At 41.4% G+C, this 15,081-nt stretch overlaps 1 protein-coding gene across 1 annotated transcript; it reads left to right on the plus strand.

The window, feature by feature from the left end:
• The first annotated feature begins 12,975 nt into the window (after window positions 1-12,975).
• On the plus strand, window positions 12,976-13,577 carry LOC122029688. The gene has a single exon (XM_042588779.1). It carries the CDS (start codon window positions 13,136-13,138, stop codon window positions 13,457-13,459), a length of 324 nt encoding a protein of 107 aa, XP_042444713.1. The 5' UTR covers window positions 12,976-13,135; the 3' UTR covers window positions 13,460-13,577.
• Window positions 13,578-15,081: the final 1,504 nt, after the last annotated feature.

The following is a 15,081-nucleotide window of genomic DNA, read 5'->3' on the forward strand; positions in this document are numbered from 1 at the left end:
TTTTTGACACCCATTGCAGTGGTGTGTTTTTTCACATAATTTATTAAATCATTTTTTCTAGTTAATTAACTTTTATGAATACAACTTATCAGTTAATAAAACTTAAATTTTGAGCTAAATTTGCAGCTGCACCAGTGTCAACACGAAGGTGGCCGGCATGCTGCACCAGCTCGCTCTTCAACTCGCCTCGACGGAGGTGGCCGGCATGCGTGCCTTCGATCATTTTTCAGGAAACACAAATGGAATGTCATTTTGGCTGGTTCAAGGATCCTCCCGTCCTTGTAAAAGGCGGTTTGTTTTGAAAACGTTTAAAATGATAGGTCAATCCTGATAAAAAGTCAACTCCACTTTGATCCCATCAAAACCAAAAAAAAAAAAAAAAAAACTCAATTTCGAGCATTACTGATTCGGTGGCGATCATGATGTATCCACATCAATTCCAATATTGATAGGATATCTATTTCTATGTTCTTGGTGTCGCAGAATAAGCTTGAACTGGTGTGTTGAATTCGCGCGTGCCTCATGGAAGCCAGCGATAATGGAAATTATCGTTGTTCTGAGATCACTAATTAATCAAGTAGAAGGAAGTTTCTTAGGGCATCTGAGCTCTGAGATTTTTTTTAGTTCCTGCCACATCAATGTTATCTAAAAAATATAAAATTTTACTATTCCCTCCACAATTTAAAAATCTCTATACAATTTTTTTTTTACCTACGTTAGAAATTACATATTTATTATTTATTATTTATTATTTATTATTTATTATTTATATATAATTTTTATTTAATATTTTAATTAATTATGATCTTTAATTTAATTTATAATTTATAATTAATATATTAATTAACTTAGATTTTTAGTTTAATTAATTTTTAAAATTTTATTTAATATTTAATTAATTTAATTATAATTATTTGTATATTTTTTAATTTATGAATGCATTTAATTTTTAAAATAATAATTTACTAACCATATTATTAAAAAAATTATATTTATATAAAAGAAATAAAAAGTTTAATCATTAATTAGGGACTCCGTGAGAAAAAATTTAATTCAAGATTTTTTATTAAGCTTTTTGTAATTTGACAGATTCTCAAAAATCATAGAGCCCTTTGCTTATTTTATAGTGCTCGATTCATCATTAATTAGCATTAATCATGCCACCTGATCCTATCTAGAAGCGGCGAATGATGGACCATTAGTGATCTGGCGTGAAAGTTGACTTGTTCTAAGAACTCTATGAAACATTTGGATATGGATCCTCCATGATCTACAGACAATCAATAAAAGAGAGAAAGAAATCATTAGTAAGCAAATCAGGGAAGGGTCATTGACACAACTACTCCGACGATCAAGTCAGAAACAGTATTGAGGCAAAAACAAACAAATGAAGACAAGTACGTAGATATTTGCACGTACCTACATCAGCTAAGGACCCCTTTTATAATGTCTCTCAAAACCTCCGCATTTAATAAGCCATTATCTTGCTATAAGTCATTTTGTCCTATCACCATGTTTTACGGTATGTAGCAGTCACATCATAGGCGTGGGGAGAGTATGTGTCATATATTGCGTATATGTATATTGATATGATTTTTCTCACTCTAACAAACTCACGTATTATATTAATGGCGAAAAATAAGTTTTAGGGCTAAGGGTCATTTGAGTTGTTGGGGCGTTAGCTAAAAGATGTGCTTCTCATAGAGTCTATTTATATATATAACCTAAATGGGTTGTAGCAACAACCCCCAAAGGGGATAGAATTTCATGGGTGGTCTAACAAGCCCATGTTGATCCCTTTATAACCTGTCCGATCGGGTTGGGCTGATCGAGAGAGGGGGAGCAGAGCTTCAAGTGAGTCCTGTCCGACTTGAGAATGAGGCTCATAGAGAGTCATTCGATCAGCATGGCCAATCATGAGAGAGTGAGCAGAGCCCCGAGTAAGTTCGGTTCGAGTTAGGAATAGGGCTCATAGAGAGTCGTCCGATCACCAAGGCTGATTGGGAGAGGGGGAGTAGAGCCCCATGCGAGTCAAGTCCTAACTGAGAATGAGGCTCATAGAGAGTTGTCCAATTGGCAAAGTCAATCGGGAGAGAGAGAGCAGAGCCCCGAGCGAGTTCGGCTTGAGCCGGGAATGAGGCTCATAGAGAGCCATCTAATCGGTAGGGCCGATCGGGAGAGGGGGAGTAGAGCCCCGTGCGAGTCCCGTCCGAACAGGGAATGAGGCACACAGAGAGTCGTCCGATCGGTAAAGTCGATCGGGAGAGGGGGAGTAAAGCCCTGAATGAGTTCAGTCCGAGTAGGGAATGAGGCTCATAGAGAGTCGTCTGATCGATAAGGTCGATCGGGAGAGGGGGAGCAGAACCCCAATCAAGTCCGATCCGAGCCGGTAATGAGGCTCATAGAAAGTCGTCCATCGATCGGGTGAGTGGGAGCATAGCCCCGAGCAAGTCCGTTCGAATCGGGAATGGGGCTCATAGAAAGTCGTCCGATCGACAGGGCTGATGAGAGAGGGGGAGCACAGTCCGAGCGAGTCCGATCTGAATTGGGAATGAGGCTTATAGAGAGCCATTTGTTGGATATTGGGGCCTAAATGGACCAATACGATTTTGAGGAGGAAAAATCGGAAGCCATCAATTGTTGAAAGTCGTAATTGACTTCAAAATTGAAATCTACGTTTCGCGTAGATAGATTTAGACTATTAATTTGCTCAAAACCGATTAAGGGTGAATGAGAAATTAATGTTCAAAGTCGGCCCAAAATAACGTTGGTTATTCATTAAGGAAATGCAATGGAGAATAGTCCCACATCGGAAATTTCCGATGTGCATTCCTTACTTATTAATGATGTTGAGTTATTGGAGTTAACTCAGAAAAGTACCAGGTACTCTCTGCTCAGGGGCGAGCAGGTGCTCGCACCTGTGAGCCCGCCACCCGCCACGTGCGCACGTGCGCAATGGGCGCTTTGTAGGCGCACTTTGCACTTTGCACTTCGCGAGGAGCTTAAATTTATGCTCCATGTGACATTGCAGTGCCTACATGGCACTCGGGTGACGTGTCAGGCTAGTACCTGACATGGCAGTGCCTATGTGGCATCCTCGTGGGCAAAGGGAGATGACTGGACAGTTGGTTGGGCGAACGGATGGCAGCCGTTGATCAACGTTGATCAAAGAAGTATGGTGGATCGCTTGTGATGCGATCTAGAGCGTTGGATCACAATGAGTCACGATCTGACGGCTTGGGATGAGACATGATCTGAAGCATCGGATCAATGGATCCAGATCCGATGGCTGATAGATCTGAGGGTCACAACTCTTAGATCTGATGGATGAGATTAAAGGGGCTATGTGAAGGGTTATAACTCTTCAGTCCGGACGGCCCAGATTAATCCACCCAAAGGTCACACCCCTCCCTAAAGCCTCTTCCTTCTGTATAAATAGAACCCTCCAGATTGGAATCAAATCACTCAACTTAATCTTCTCTTCCTCAAGTATTCACTCACTCATCTTGTGCATTCAAGAGTCCAAGAAGCCTACGAGAAGGTTCGCTGGTCTCGGAAGTCGGAGTGCTACGATTCCGAGACGATTGTCGTCGTTGTATCTTGGGAACGAATTGCAACAATCCGTTAAGCATCGTAGCGGAGCAATATCGTTTACGGAGATAGTGTCGAACACTAGCCTCGACGATCAGTTTGCATACTCCGGAATTTACCGGAACCAACAGTCGTAAACGATATTCCATACAAACTGATATGGCTACCAACGACGTTCCAACCGCCATTCCGACCGCTGTTCCGACGGCCGTTCCGACCGTCGTTCCGACATCCATTCCGCACGGAGAAAAGCCGGAGAAATTCACCGGAGCCGACTTCAAAAGATGGCAGCAGAAGATGCTGTTTTACTAAACCTTGTACGGTTTTTGCGTGAAGACCCGCCAGTCGCTACGGACGGTAGCAAGGCTGCTTGCGATACGTACGGAGATTTTCTGTGTCGCAACTACATTCTCAACGCCTTGGACAACACGTTGTATAACGTGTATTGTTCATTGGAGACAGCGAAATCTTTGTGGGAATCGCTTGAGAAGAAATACGAAAATGCCGGATGAAGAAATTCATCGTCGGCCGGTTTCTGGATTTCAAGATGGTGGACTCAAAGAGCGTCTCATCTCAAGTCCAAGATATGCAATTAATACTGCATGATCTGGACGCCGAAGGAATGAAGCTGAACGAGTCATTCGCAGTTGCTGCGGTAATTGAGAAGCTCCCTCCGTCGTGGAAGGATTTCAAGAATTACCTAAAGCACAAGCAAAAGGAGATAGGGCTGCAAGACCTGATCCTGAGGCTACGAATAGAGGAGGATAATCGAAAGTTATCCGACTGCAGAGGAACCAAGCGGACTATAGACGATATGTCCAACCTGGTCGAGCCGAACGCTAAAAAGCCGAAACAGTTCAAGAAGAAGGCACAAGCGAAGAAGTTCAAGGGATCCTGCTACAACTGTGGAAAGGCAGGACACCTGTCCAAGGACTGCAGACGCCCGAAGAAGCCAACCAAGGGGCCAAAGGATGCTGCGAACCACGTCGCAACCTCTCTTGAGGACTTGGATCTCACTGCGGTTGTATTTGAAGCCAACTTGGTGGATACCAACCCGAAGCAGTGGTTCATTGATACTGGAGCAACTCGTCATATCTGTTCCGATAAGGCGATGTTCTCCAAGTATACTCCGATAAATGGCAGGAAGCTCTATATGGGTAATTCCACGACGTCGCCAATTGTTGGACTCGGAAAGGTTGTTCTGAAGATGACGTCCGGAAAGGAGCTAACACTCATTGATGTACTCCATGTTCCCGACATCAGTAAGAACCTAGTTTCTGGAGCGGCACTAGTTAAGGCCGGATTTAGGCTAGTGTTCCAGTCAGACAACTTTGTACTTACGAAGAATAATATCTTCGTAGGAAAGGGGTACCTAGAAAAGGGTCTATTCAAAATGGTTGTAATGCCTGTACTCCGAAATTTTGATGGTAATAAAATAAATGCTTCCAGCTATGTTGTTGAGTGTTTTAATTTATGGCATGATCGACTCGGACATGTGCATAATAATACTCTCAAACGTCTCGTCAAATTAAAATTATTACCAAACATCAATGTTGACGGAACACACAAATGTGAAGTGTGCGTGGAAGCAAAATGACGAAACTACCTTTTCATTCGGTGGAAAGGTCAACGACTCCTCCAGAGTTAATACATAGTGATCTAGGCGACTTGAAATTTGTGCAAACTAGAGGAGGTAAAAAGTATTTTATTACTTTTATCGATGATTGCACAAAGTTCTGTTATGTCTTTCTTTTAAGAAGTAAAGACGAAGCCCTAGAGGCATTTAGAACTTATAAAACAGAAGTTGAAAATCAACTTGACAAACGAATTAAAATAATTCGTAGCGATAGAGGTGGAGAATATGGTGCACCGTTTAATGAATTTTGTTCAGAATCTGGCATTATTCATCAAACAACGGCACCTTACTCACCTCAATCGAACGGTGTTGCCGAACGTAAAAATCGGACACTAAAAGAGATGATGAATGCCTTGTTGATAAATTCAGGCTTACCTCAAAACTTGTGGGGGGAAGCAATATTATCGGCAAATCACATTCTCAACAAAATCCCTCATAAGAAAAGTGATAAAACTCCTTATGAACTATGGAAAGGCCGCGAGCCATCGTACAAATACCTGAAAGTGTGGGGGTGCTTGGCAAAGGTCGAAGTACCTAAACCAAAGCAAGTAAAGATCGGACCTAAAACGTTCGATGCGGTATTTGTCGGATATGCCCATAATAGTAGTGCATATCGTTTCCTAGTTCACAAATCAGACATTCCTGATATTCATGTGGGAACAACCATAGAATCTCGGAATGCAATATTCTTTGAAAACGTATTCCCAAATAAGAAGGGAAATGTTGAAAATGATAACAACGGAAGTTCAAACGAGAATGTCGTTACCGAACTTAGCTGTTATAAAAGAACTATTGACGATCAAAACAAAGAGCCACGTCGTAGCAAACGGGCTAGAGTTGAGAAATCGTTCGGGCCAGATTACATGACTTTCATGTCAGAAATGGAACCAAGAACATTAAGTGAGGCTCTCTCTAGTCCCGATGCTCCAATGTGGAAAGAAGCTGTCAATAGTGAAATTGAGTCTATCATGAATAATCATACTTGGGAATTAGTAGACCTTCCTTCTGGTAATAAACCATTAGGTTGTAAGTGGATACTAAAACGTAAGTATAAAGCTGATGGATCAATTGACAAGTATAAGGCCAGACTTGTAGCCAAAGGGTACAAGCAAGAGGAAGGCCTTAATTACTTCGACACCTACTCACCAGTGACAAGGATTACGTCCATAAAAGTGCTAATAGCCATTGCAGCACTGTATGACCTTGAAATACATCAAATGGATGTTAAGACTGCGTTCTTAAATGGTGAGTTGGAAGAAGAAATTTATATGGAGCAACCCGAAGGGTTCATGACTCCTGGAAATGAGAAAAAGGTGTGTCGACTTGTTAAGTCGTTGTACGGACTTAAGCAAGCGCCTAAACAATGGCACGAAAAATTTGACAAAGTAATGCTGTCAAACGAATTCAGAATAAATGAATGTGACAAATGCATTTATGTCAAAGACACACCCAAAGGCTATATAATCGTCTGTCTGTACGTAGACGACATGCTAATAATGGGCAGTAATCATGATGTAATCATGACTACAAAGAAAATGTTGACCAAAAATTTCGATATGAAAGATATGGGTCAAGCAGATGTTATATTGGGAATTAAAATTCTCAGGACATCAGAGGGGCTAGTTCTAACACAATCCCATTATGTAGAATCAGTATTGAAAAGATTCAATGCGTACGATCTTTCTATTGTAAAAACACCTATGGATCTAAGTCAACACTTAGCGAAAAACCATGGTGAGACCATATCGCAGTTGGAATACTCTCGGATAATAGGCAGTTTGATGTATCTTACAAACTGCACACGTCCGGATATTGCCTGTACGGTCAACAAGCTGAGTCGTTTCACCAGTAATCCAAACGACGCCCATTGGAAGGCATTGATGCGAGTTCTTAGATATTTGAAATATACTATGAACTATGGATTACATTATGAAAAATATCCCACTGTGTTGGAGGGATATTGTGATGCTAATTGGATATCAGATACAAAAGACTCCAAATCCACTAGTGGATATGTATTCACGATCGGTGGGGGAGCAGTATCTTGGAAATCCACTAAGCAGACGTGCATTGCTCGGTCAACTATGGAATCCGAGTTTATAGCACTAGACAAAGCAGCTGAGGAAGCTGAATGGCTGCGGAACTTCTTGGAAGATATTCCGAGCTGGGAAAAACCTGTACCTGCCGTACTGATCCACTGTGATAGTCAATCGGCGATTGGAAGGGCACAGAGTAGTATGTATAATGGGAAGTCAAGACATATACGTCGTAGACATAATACCATTAGGCAGTTGATCTCGAATGGAGTGATTGCAATCGACTATGTTAAGTCCAAAGATAATTTGGCAGATCCTCTTACGAAAGGGTTGAGTCGAGATCAAGTATACTGCTCATCAAGAGGAATGGGATTAAAAAAATCTACAACTGAAAACGACTGAAGTGGAAAACCCAACCTTGTTGACTGGAGATCCCAAGATCTTGGTTCAATGGGACAACAAAGTTTCAGAAGTTGTGGTTCAGCACAGGAGATAGTTTATCTCTATCCCAATCCTAGGATGAATTTGTGCTATCCTACCTCATGTAGTGAGGTTAAGCTTATGCTTTTAGTGACTTCTATACCTTATAAGGTGGAGTATGGTAGGATACTCTTGATAGAAGTGTCACCTATGTGAGTGTGAAGACAGACCGCTTCAATGAAACACTCATGAATCCAAGATGGTGTCCATGGCCAAAACGGAACCAACCATGAGAACCTAAAGTAGGTGAGATAGGTCTCTGTGTGGGTGTTATTGTCTTAGTATACACAAACAGCTGAGCAGTTCAAGACATCACGTTCACTGCGCAGCCTAGTATACTCGATAGCATTCCACTACGGAAGGTTCAAAGCCACAAGCTACCTCTCCCGATGCAGTGACTTATCGATTGGACTCTTGTAAAGTGTCAGCATGCATACACGCATTACATTAATTTCCATTCATGTGGGGGATTGTTGGATATTGGGGCCTAAATAGACCAATACGATTTTGAGGAGGAAAAATCAGAAGCCATCAATTGTTGAAAGTCGTAATTGACTTCAAAATTGAAATCTACGTTTCGCGTAGATAGATTTAGACTATTAATTTGCTCAAAACCGATTAAGGGTGAATGAGAAATTAATGTTCAAAGTCGGCCCAAAATAACGTTGGTTATTCATTAAGGAAATGCAAGGGAGAATAGTCCCACATCGGAAATTTCCGATGTGCATTCCTTACTTATTAATGATGTTGAGTTATTGGAGTTAACTCAAAAAAGTACCAGGTACTCTCTGCTCAGGGGCGAGCAGGTGCTCGCACCTGTGAGCCCGCCACCCGCCACGTGCGCACGTGCGCAATGGGCGCTTTGGGCGCTTTGTAGGCGCACTGTAGGCGCACTGTAGGCGCACTTTGCAGTCCGGACGGCCCAGATTAATCCACCCAAAGGTCCGGACGGCCCAGATTAATCCGGACGGCCCAGATTAATCCACCCAAAGGTCACACCCCTCCCTAAAGCCTCTTCCTTCTCTATAAATAGAACCCTCCAGATTGGAATCAAATCACTCAACTTAATCTTCTCTTCCTCAAGTATTCACTCACTCATCTTGTGCATTCAAGAGTCCAAGAAGCCTACGAGAAGGTTCGCTGGTCTCGGAAGTCGGAGTGCTACGATTCCGAGACGATTGTCGTCGTTGTATCTTGGGAACGAATTGCAACAATCCGTTAAGCACCGTAGCGGAGCAATATCGTTTACGGAGATAGTGTCGAACACTAGCCTCGACGATCAGTTTGCATACTCCGGAATTTACCGGAACCAACACCATTTGATCGGCATGACTGACTTGGAGAGGGGGAGCGGAGCCTCGAGCGAGTCCAGCCCGAACCAGAAATGGAGCTCATAGAGAGTTGTCTGATCGGCAGAGCGATTTGGAGAGGGGGAGCAGAGCCCCGAGCGAGCCCGGTCCTAGCCGAGAATGAGGCTCATAGAGAGCTGTCCAACCGGCAAAGCCGATCAGGAGAGAGATAGCAGAGCCCCGAGCAAGTCCGATCTGAGCCGGGAATGAGGCTCATAGAGAGTCATCCGAATGGTAGGGTCGATCGGGAGAGGGGGAGTAGAGTCTCAAGTGAGTTCCGTCCAAGCCGGGAATGAGGCTCATAGAGTCATCGATTGGCAGGGCCGATCAGGAGAGGAGGAGCAGAGCCCCAAGCGAGTTGGGTTTGAGTCAGGAATGTTGCTCATAGAGAGCCGTTAGATTGATAGGGCCGATCGGGAGAGGAGGAGTAAAGCCCCAATCGAGTCTAATTCGAACCGAAAATGAATGAGGCTCACAGAGAGTTGTCCAATCGGTAGGGTCGATCGGGAGAGGGGGAGTAGAGCCCTAAGCGAGTCTCAAATCATGAATGAGACTCATAGAGAGCTGTCTAATCGGCAGAGCCGATTGAGAGAGGGGGAGCATAGCCCCAAGCGAGCCTAATTCGAACCAGGAATGAGACTCATAGAAAACCGTTTGATTGGTAGGGCCGACTGAGAGAGGGGAGCAAAGCCCTAAGCGAGTCCTGTCCAAACCAAAAATAAAACTTATAGAGAATTATCCGATCGATAGAGTTATTAAAAGAGGGAGAGTAGAGTCGGAGTGAGTCTAGTCCAAGTCCAAAATAGAACTCATAGAAAATCATCCGATCGACACGATCGATAGAAAAGGAGTCATCGATCCAAGCCACCTCTTGGACCCCACTAAAAGACCCTCCCATATTCTCCGTATCACCATCTTGACACCTTCACCATTAAACATCATCACAGCGTGATATTTGTTCAAGGTAAAACATTATATAAAAACCTGTCGACAATTGATAAAATCATGGCGTTCTTTAGAATAAATATCAAAACTTATAATTTTCCTCTTATTTAGCATGATATAAGAAAAACATTTTTCATTTCTGAACTTGACCTAGACCCGACAACTTACTTATCACGACAGATTCAGTGCGGCCCCCTATTAAGCTATTTGACAGACATCCAATACTTTCTTTCATACGGTACTATAAGATAGAATCTACCCTCTCAATCCCAATGATTCTATATGGTCAGCTTTATCTGATAAAAAGATGATTTATTTATCCTATATTCATCTCAATGTATCCCTAAATTAATATAAAAGAGATAAATAATAGATAACTATTAATCATTAAGGTAAGTGGTCAAGATATGAAAAAATATTTGAATGTGTCAAATTTCAACATTAAAATTTCATATAATAATATTTTATATTTTAACTACCGTACCATCCCGAAAGAACTATATAGTCGGTTTTATCATCCTCTACAAGGAGCCAATACTTTCTTCCATTGACCTCTCTGGTAGTGGCAAATTATTCGGTAATTTACTCGAACATTTCAAATCTCAGTGCGCAGATGTACCTGTATAACTGCATTATAAAATTCCTAGCTACAATGACAAATTATTCAATAATTTACCTAAGCATTTTAAATCCCAATTACAAATGTACTATATTGCATTTTCTTACAGTGGGACGAAAAATCTATTGCTCTTCTAAATTTAGAAGGATGGATATAAGGAGGAAGGCTATCCGTCTCTGAAATTAATTATTCAATAATTAATAAAATGCCAGCTACAGTGCTAAATTATTCCAATTTTATTATATTTTACTTTTACGGACATAAAAAACCTATCGTTCATGTTTCTTTCTAAATTTTTCCCAGTGCAGAAGTCTAGTAGTATTTTTTGATTACGCCTTTCACCAGAGAAAAAAATTCTTATATATAAATAGGTCTAGCTAGAGTTTGAATCATGTGTACTTGAGTGACAATTTAAATATCTTATCATGACACCATGACCCATGAGACTTCCAAATTTTCTCAATGAACATACAAAAGTGATTGTCCGTCTTCGGGATTAATTGAGGGTAAGACCAGATATATCTGTGATGCGGTGATGGTGAGGGTCTCATCCTGCTATCATGGTGGAGGTCAAAGTCAAGATGATCAATGGGTGGATGGTGTTGGTCGGTCGGACAAGGCATACTCCGACTGGGGCTCAAGCACCGACTGATCATCTTCGACACATGAAATAATCAAACCGACGCTCAAGGGACGTGCAGAAGCCGAGCCGAGCGGCTCCTTCGCTTTGTCTAGCAGCAGATTCGACATCAGACGTGCACGTCAACAGTGAACTGCGTGCCGAGCGACTATCACACTCGGCTTAGCAATAAAGCATATGGATAGTGGGCTTCCTGTCGAGCGGCTATCCCGTTCGGCCCGGCAACAGACGACACTTGGACAGTGAACTTTCAGCCGAGCGACTAGCACGCTCAACGCGATAGTGAACTTTCTGCTAAACGACTATCCCGCTCAGCGTGACAGTAGACAGCGCAAGAATAGCAGAATTCCGGCTGAGCAATCACTCCGCTTGCCCAAGCAACAAACACAGCAGAATATCTTTTGATATCATTTTGGGAGCTAGTGTCGCTAACAGGCAGCATGGTCAGACAGAAGATTATACGACGAAAGCTTCCATTGTCACTTCAGAGATATGCTCGCGGTCAGTTAAGGTACTGTGTCAGAGACATTTTACTGACGCATCTTTTCAGGAGAAGCTTTGTGATGCGTGCTCGCCTGGAGAAGCGTACACGCGCGCTTTCGGGCCTCTATATAAAAGGGGTCTAAGCATCGGCGGATGTATGCTTCCAGTAGGGATCCTCTGGTCCGCAAATTGTGGACCAGGAGATGGTCCACTGCATGAGGACTCTTGATTTGGATGAATCCCACTTTTAAGTAGGTGGGGTCCATCCAAATCAAAGGTCTAAAAAAGTGGATCATCCCCTGGTCCATAATTTACGAACCAGAGGATTCGTGCTCGTATGCTTTATATGCGATTTCTACTGTTGCACTATAGGTCTCGTTGCTTCTTGCTTCACCGGAGACTGACTTAAGTGTCGGAAGATCATCACCGGAGATCCCTTTCCTGATTCGACACTGACACTACTTATATTTTAGACGGGAGCAAAATTCACATCATAAGAAATCAATAGAAACATCATATCTCTAATATCGATCTCCTCGACTTTCGGATAAAATTAATAATAATAAAAAATACTTTCTTCCGTAGAGTGGTGTTCAACGTATTGACTTACTGTCAACTTGATTTTGGCAGATAAATTAAAGATGGCGTGGGGGAGAAAAGGAAATTATTTATTAAATTTAAAAGAGAGCAATTACTTTTTAAAATTATTAAAAAGTATGCCTCTTTTGTTTTAAATATGAAAAGCGCAATTTAAATATCCTGGTAGAATCGGTTCAATGGCAAAAATGTTATTCGGCAAATTTAATTCGTTGATTTTTTTTCAACCTAATAAAAATAGAAAATTAAATAAAAACATGATGACATCCAACTCAGCCCCGTTGGATCTTAATCGAACCAACAAAAATCCAACTCCGTTTCGAAAGCAAACAGGAAAGCGACGACGCAACATACGGAGCGCGTGATTAGGAAGGAAGTCTTCATCGATCATTATTAGTAGCAATAATAATTTAGATACCGCTCAAATTTCCCGTTCACATGGGCCATTTAACGATCCAACCACTAGATTCCTTCCCGCGGCCCGTTCACACCTTGTCGGTCGGTTTACGCGCCGCGGGCCCCCGACTGCCGATTCGTCCGTCGACGCTGACTCGGCGCTCGACGACCGAGTCCTCTGTTTGGTCTTTCCATTTCCCGATCAGTTTGACCATTTCCGATGGCGCCCCCCACCTTCTCTTACCTTCTCCGCCCACTGCTATTTCGCCTATAAATTCACCGCCTTTCCGTCGTTCTTATCCCTTCAGACGCTGTCCATTCAATTCGAGCCCCGGAGAACACGAAACGAAAAATAATTGAGAGATGGGCAACTGCATCGGTTTGCAGAAGCCGGTGACGTGGGTAGACGACGGCGACGGCGACGGCGACGACGACTGGGGATTCGCGACGCGCAAGCTCTCAAGAAAGCATCAGGAGGGAGCGGCGACAGTTGACATTGAGGAGCAGGTGAAGGCCGCGGCGAAGTCGACGGAGATCAGGATCAAGATCAGCAAGAAGCAACTGGAGGAGCTGCTGAAGCAGGTGGAGGCGGAGGGCTTGCCGCTGCTGCAAGTTCTCGCCGGCTTAGGCGAGGTCGAGAGGCATTGGAGGCCGAAGCTACAGAGCATACCGGAAGTAGCGGAGTAGAATGAGATCTGTTGTGTGATTATATATGGCTCATCGTTTTCTCCATTTTAGCTAAGTGTTTTGTGAATATGTATAAATCAGGAAGAAATATAGTGCACAGATGCATATAAACTTTTTAGTGTTTAGATTTTTTTTTTTTTTATTTAGTGGAATACTGATCACTAAGTTGAACACATAAAAACTATGCAGTGGAACTCAAAACCATCTGAAACACAATTGGATGCACAATCCATCACAATATATATGAACATTTTTACCAGTAATTTATTGCTCATAGTTTTCTTTTCATTGTAGATTTCTTCATTCTTGATTAATGCGTGCCTTGCAACTTTAATTGTTGGTACGTTTAGCCAATTCATGCTGATTAATACGTTTGGTAAAGGTCTCTGAAAAAAGCAACTATAATTATGAAGAATATATTCTCGAAAGGCCCTGTTGAACAAAAGTATGCATATACCACTTCAGGTATTGATATCGAACTGGGAAGATTTGTTGTACAATTGAGCATTTTAAGTAGCATATATCCCGTACGTCTTATACTTATCTCATTTCTTTATTCGGAGTTTTGCTCTGTTTTGGATATGTAGCTCTAAGCTGTAATTTACAAAAGCTATGAATGCATCTCCAATTCTACGCTACCATCTTTTAATCCACCCAAAAAATGAAATTAGAATTGAATTTCATAAAGTTGAACTTATCCTGTGCCACATGAGATAAATATCGGTATGGCTATCTACACACATCAAACAGTTTGCTTTTAGTACGATAATCTAAATTGATAGCTTTATATAGATGCTTTTTAGACGTGTGAAGCTTCTCATAAACGTCAAACTGGTTTTTTCCCTTGCTTCTTCCTAAAAGTTTCAGTTTATACTTTTTCCTTGATTATAATATATTAATAATTGTCATTTTACCTTTGGATTCCTTCCTTTGCATTACTATTCTTTTCTTAAAGCATAAGACATTTTTTTAGCTGACATAGTAATTTTTTTTTAACATTCTTAGTCAACCATTCATTAATAGAACAATTTAAATTGATGGGTTATAAATCGATCTTATATGTCTTGTTAACTCACGATCCATGTTATTTGAATTGGAAGCCAACTCATTTAACAAACGAGTCAAAATTTATAACTGAATACAATCCGATCATATTGTAACTGATTTTACTCTTTTAATTAAAATCTTTATTACTTCTTAAATATTTCATGATTCATATTGATTAACGCTAAATAACTAGTTAAATATTTAGATATTAATAAATAATGTAAAAATTAAAAAAGGCATCCCATTATATCAAAATCATACAGATATTTTTAATCAAAAGGATTTCACCCTGTAAACCCTTAGTAAATTGACAAAGCTACCATCCAATACATTATTTGATATTATTAGCATCTTTATGTCCTGTCCCTGTTTTGTGGAAATATGATAAACAAATACTAAATCTATCAAAATGGATCTTTGACGGGATCCTTTTACGAGCACATATCCTCTTGATCATATGGATCATACAAGTTGATTGATTGATGGGGATGAATTTCACCTATTAAATAGGTGAGATCCATCCCCATCAATGTTAAGATCGGTTGGATAATGAAATGTGAAAGTAATGGGATTAG

The sequence above is a fragment of the Zingiber officinale genome, chromosome 10B (assembly GCF_018446385.1).
Source record: "Zingiber officinale cultivar Zhangliang chromosome 10B, Zo_v1.1, whole genome shotgun sequence".
In the NCBI taxonomy this organism is placed as follows: Eukaryota; Viridiplantae; Streptophyta; class Magnoliopsida; order Zingiberales; family Zingiberaceae; genus Zingiber; species Zingiber officinale.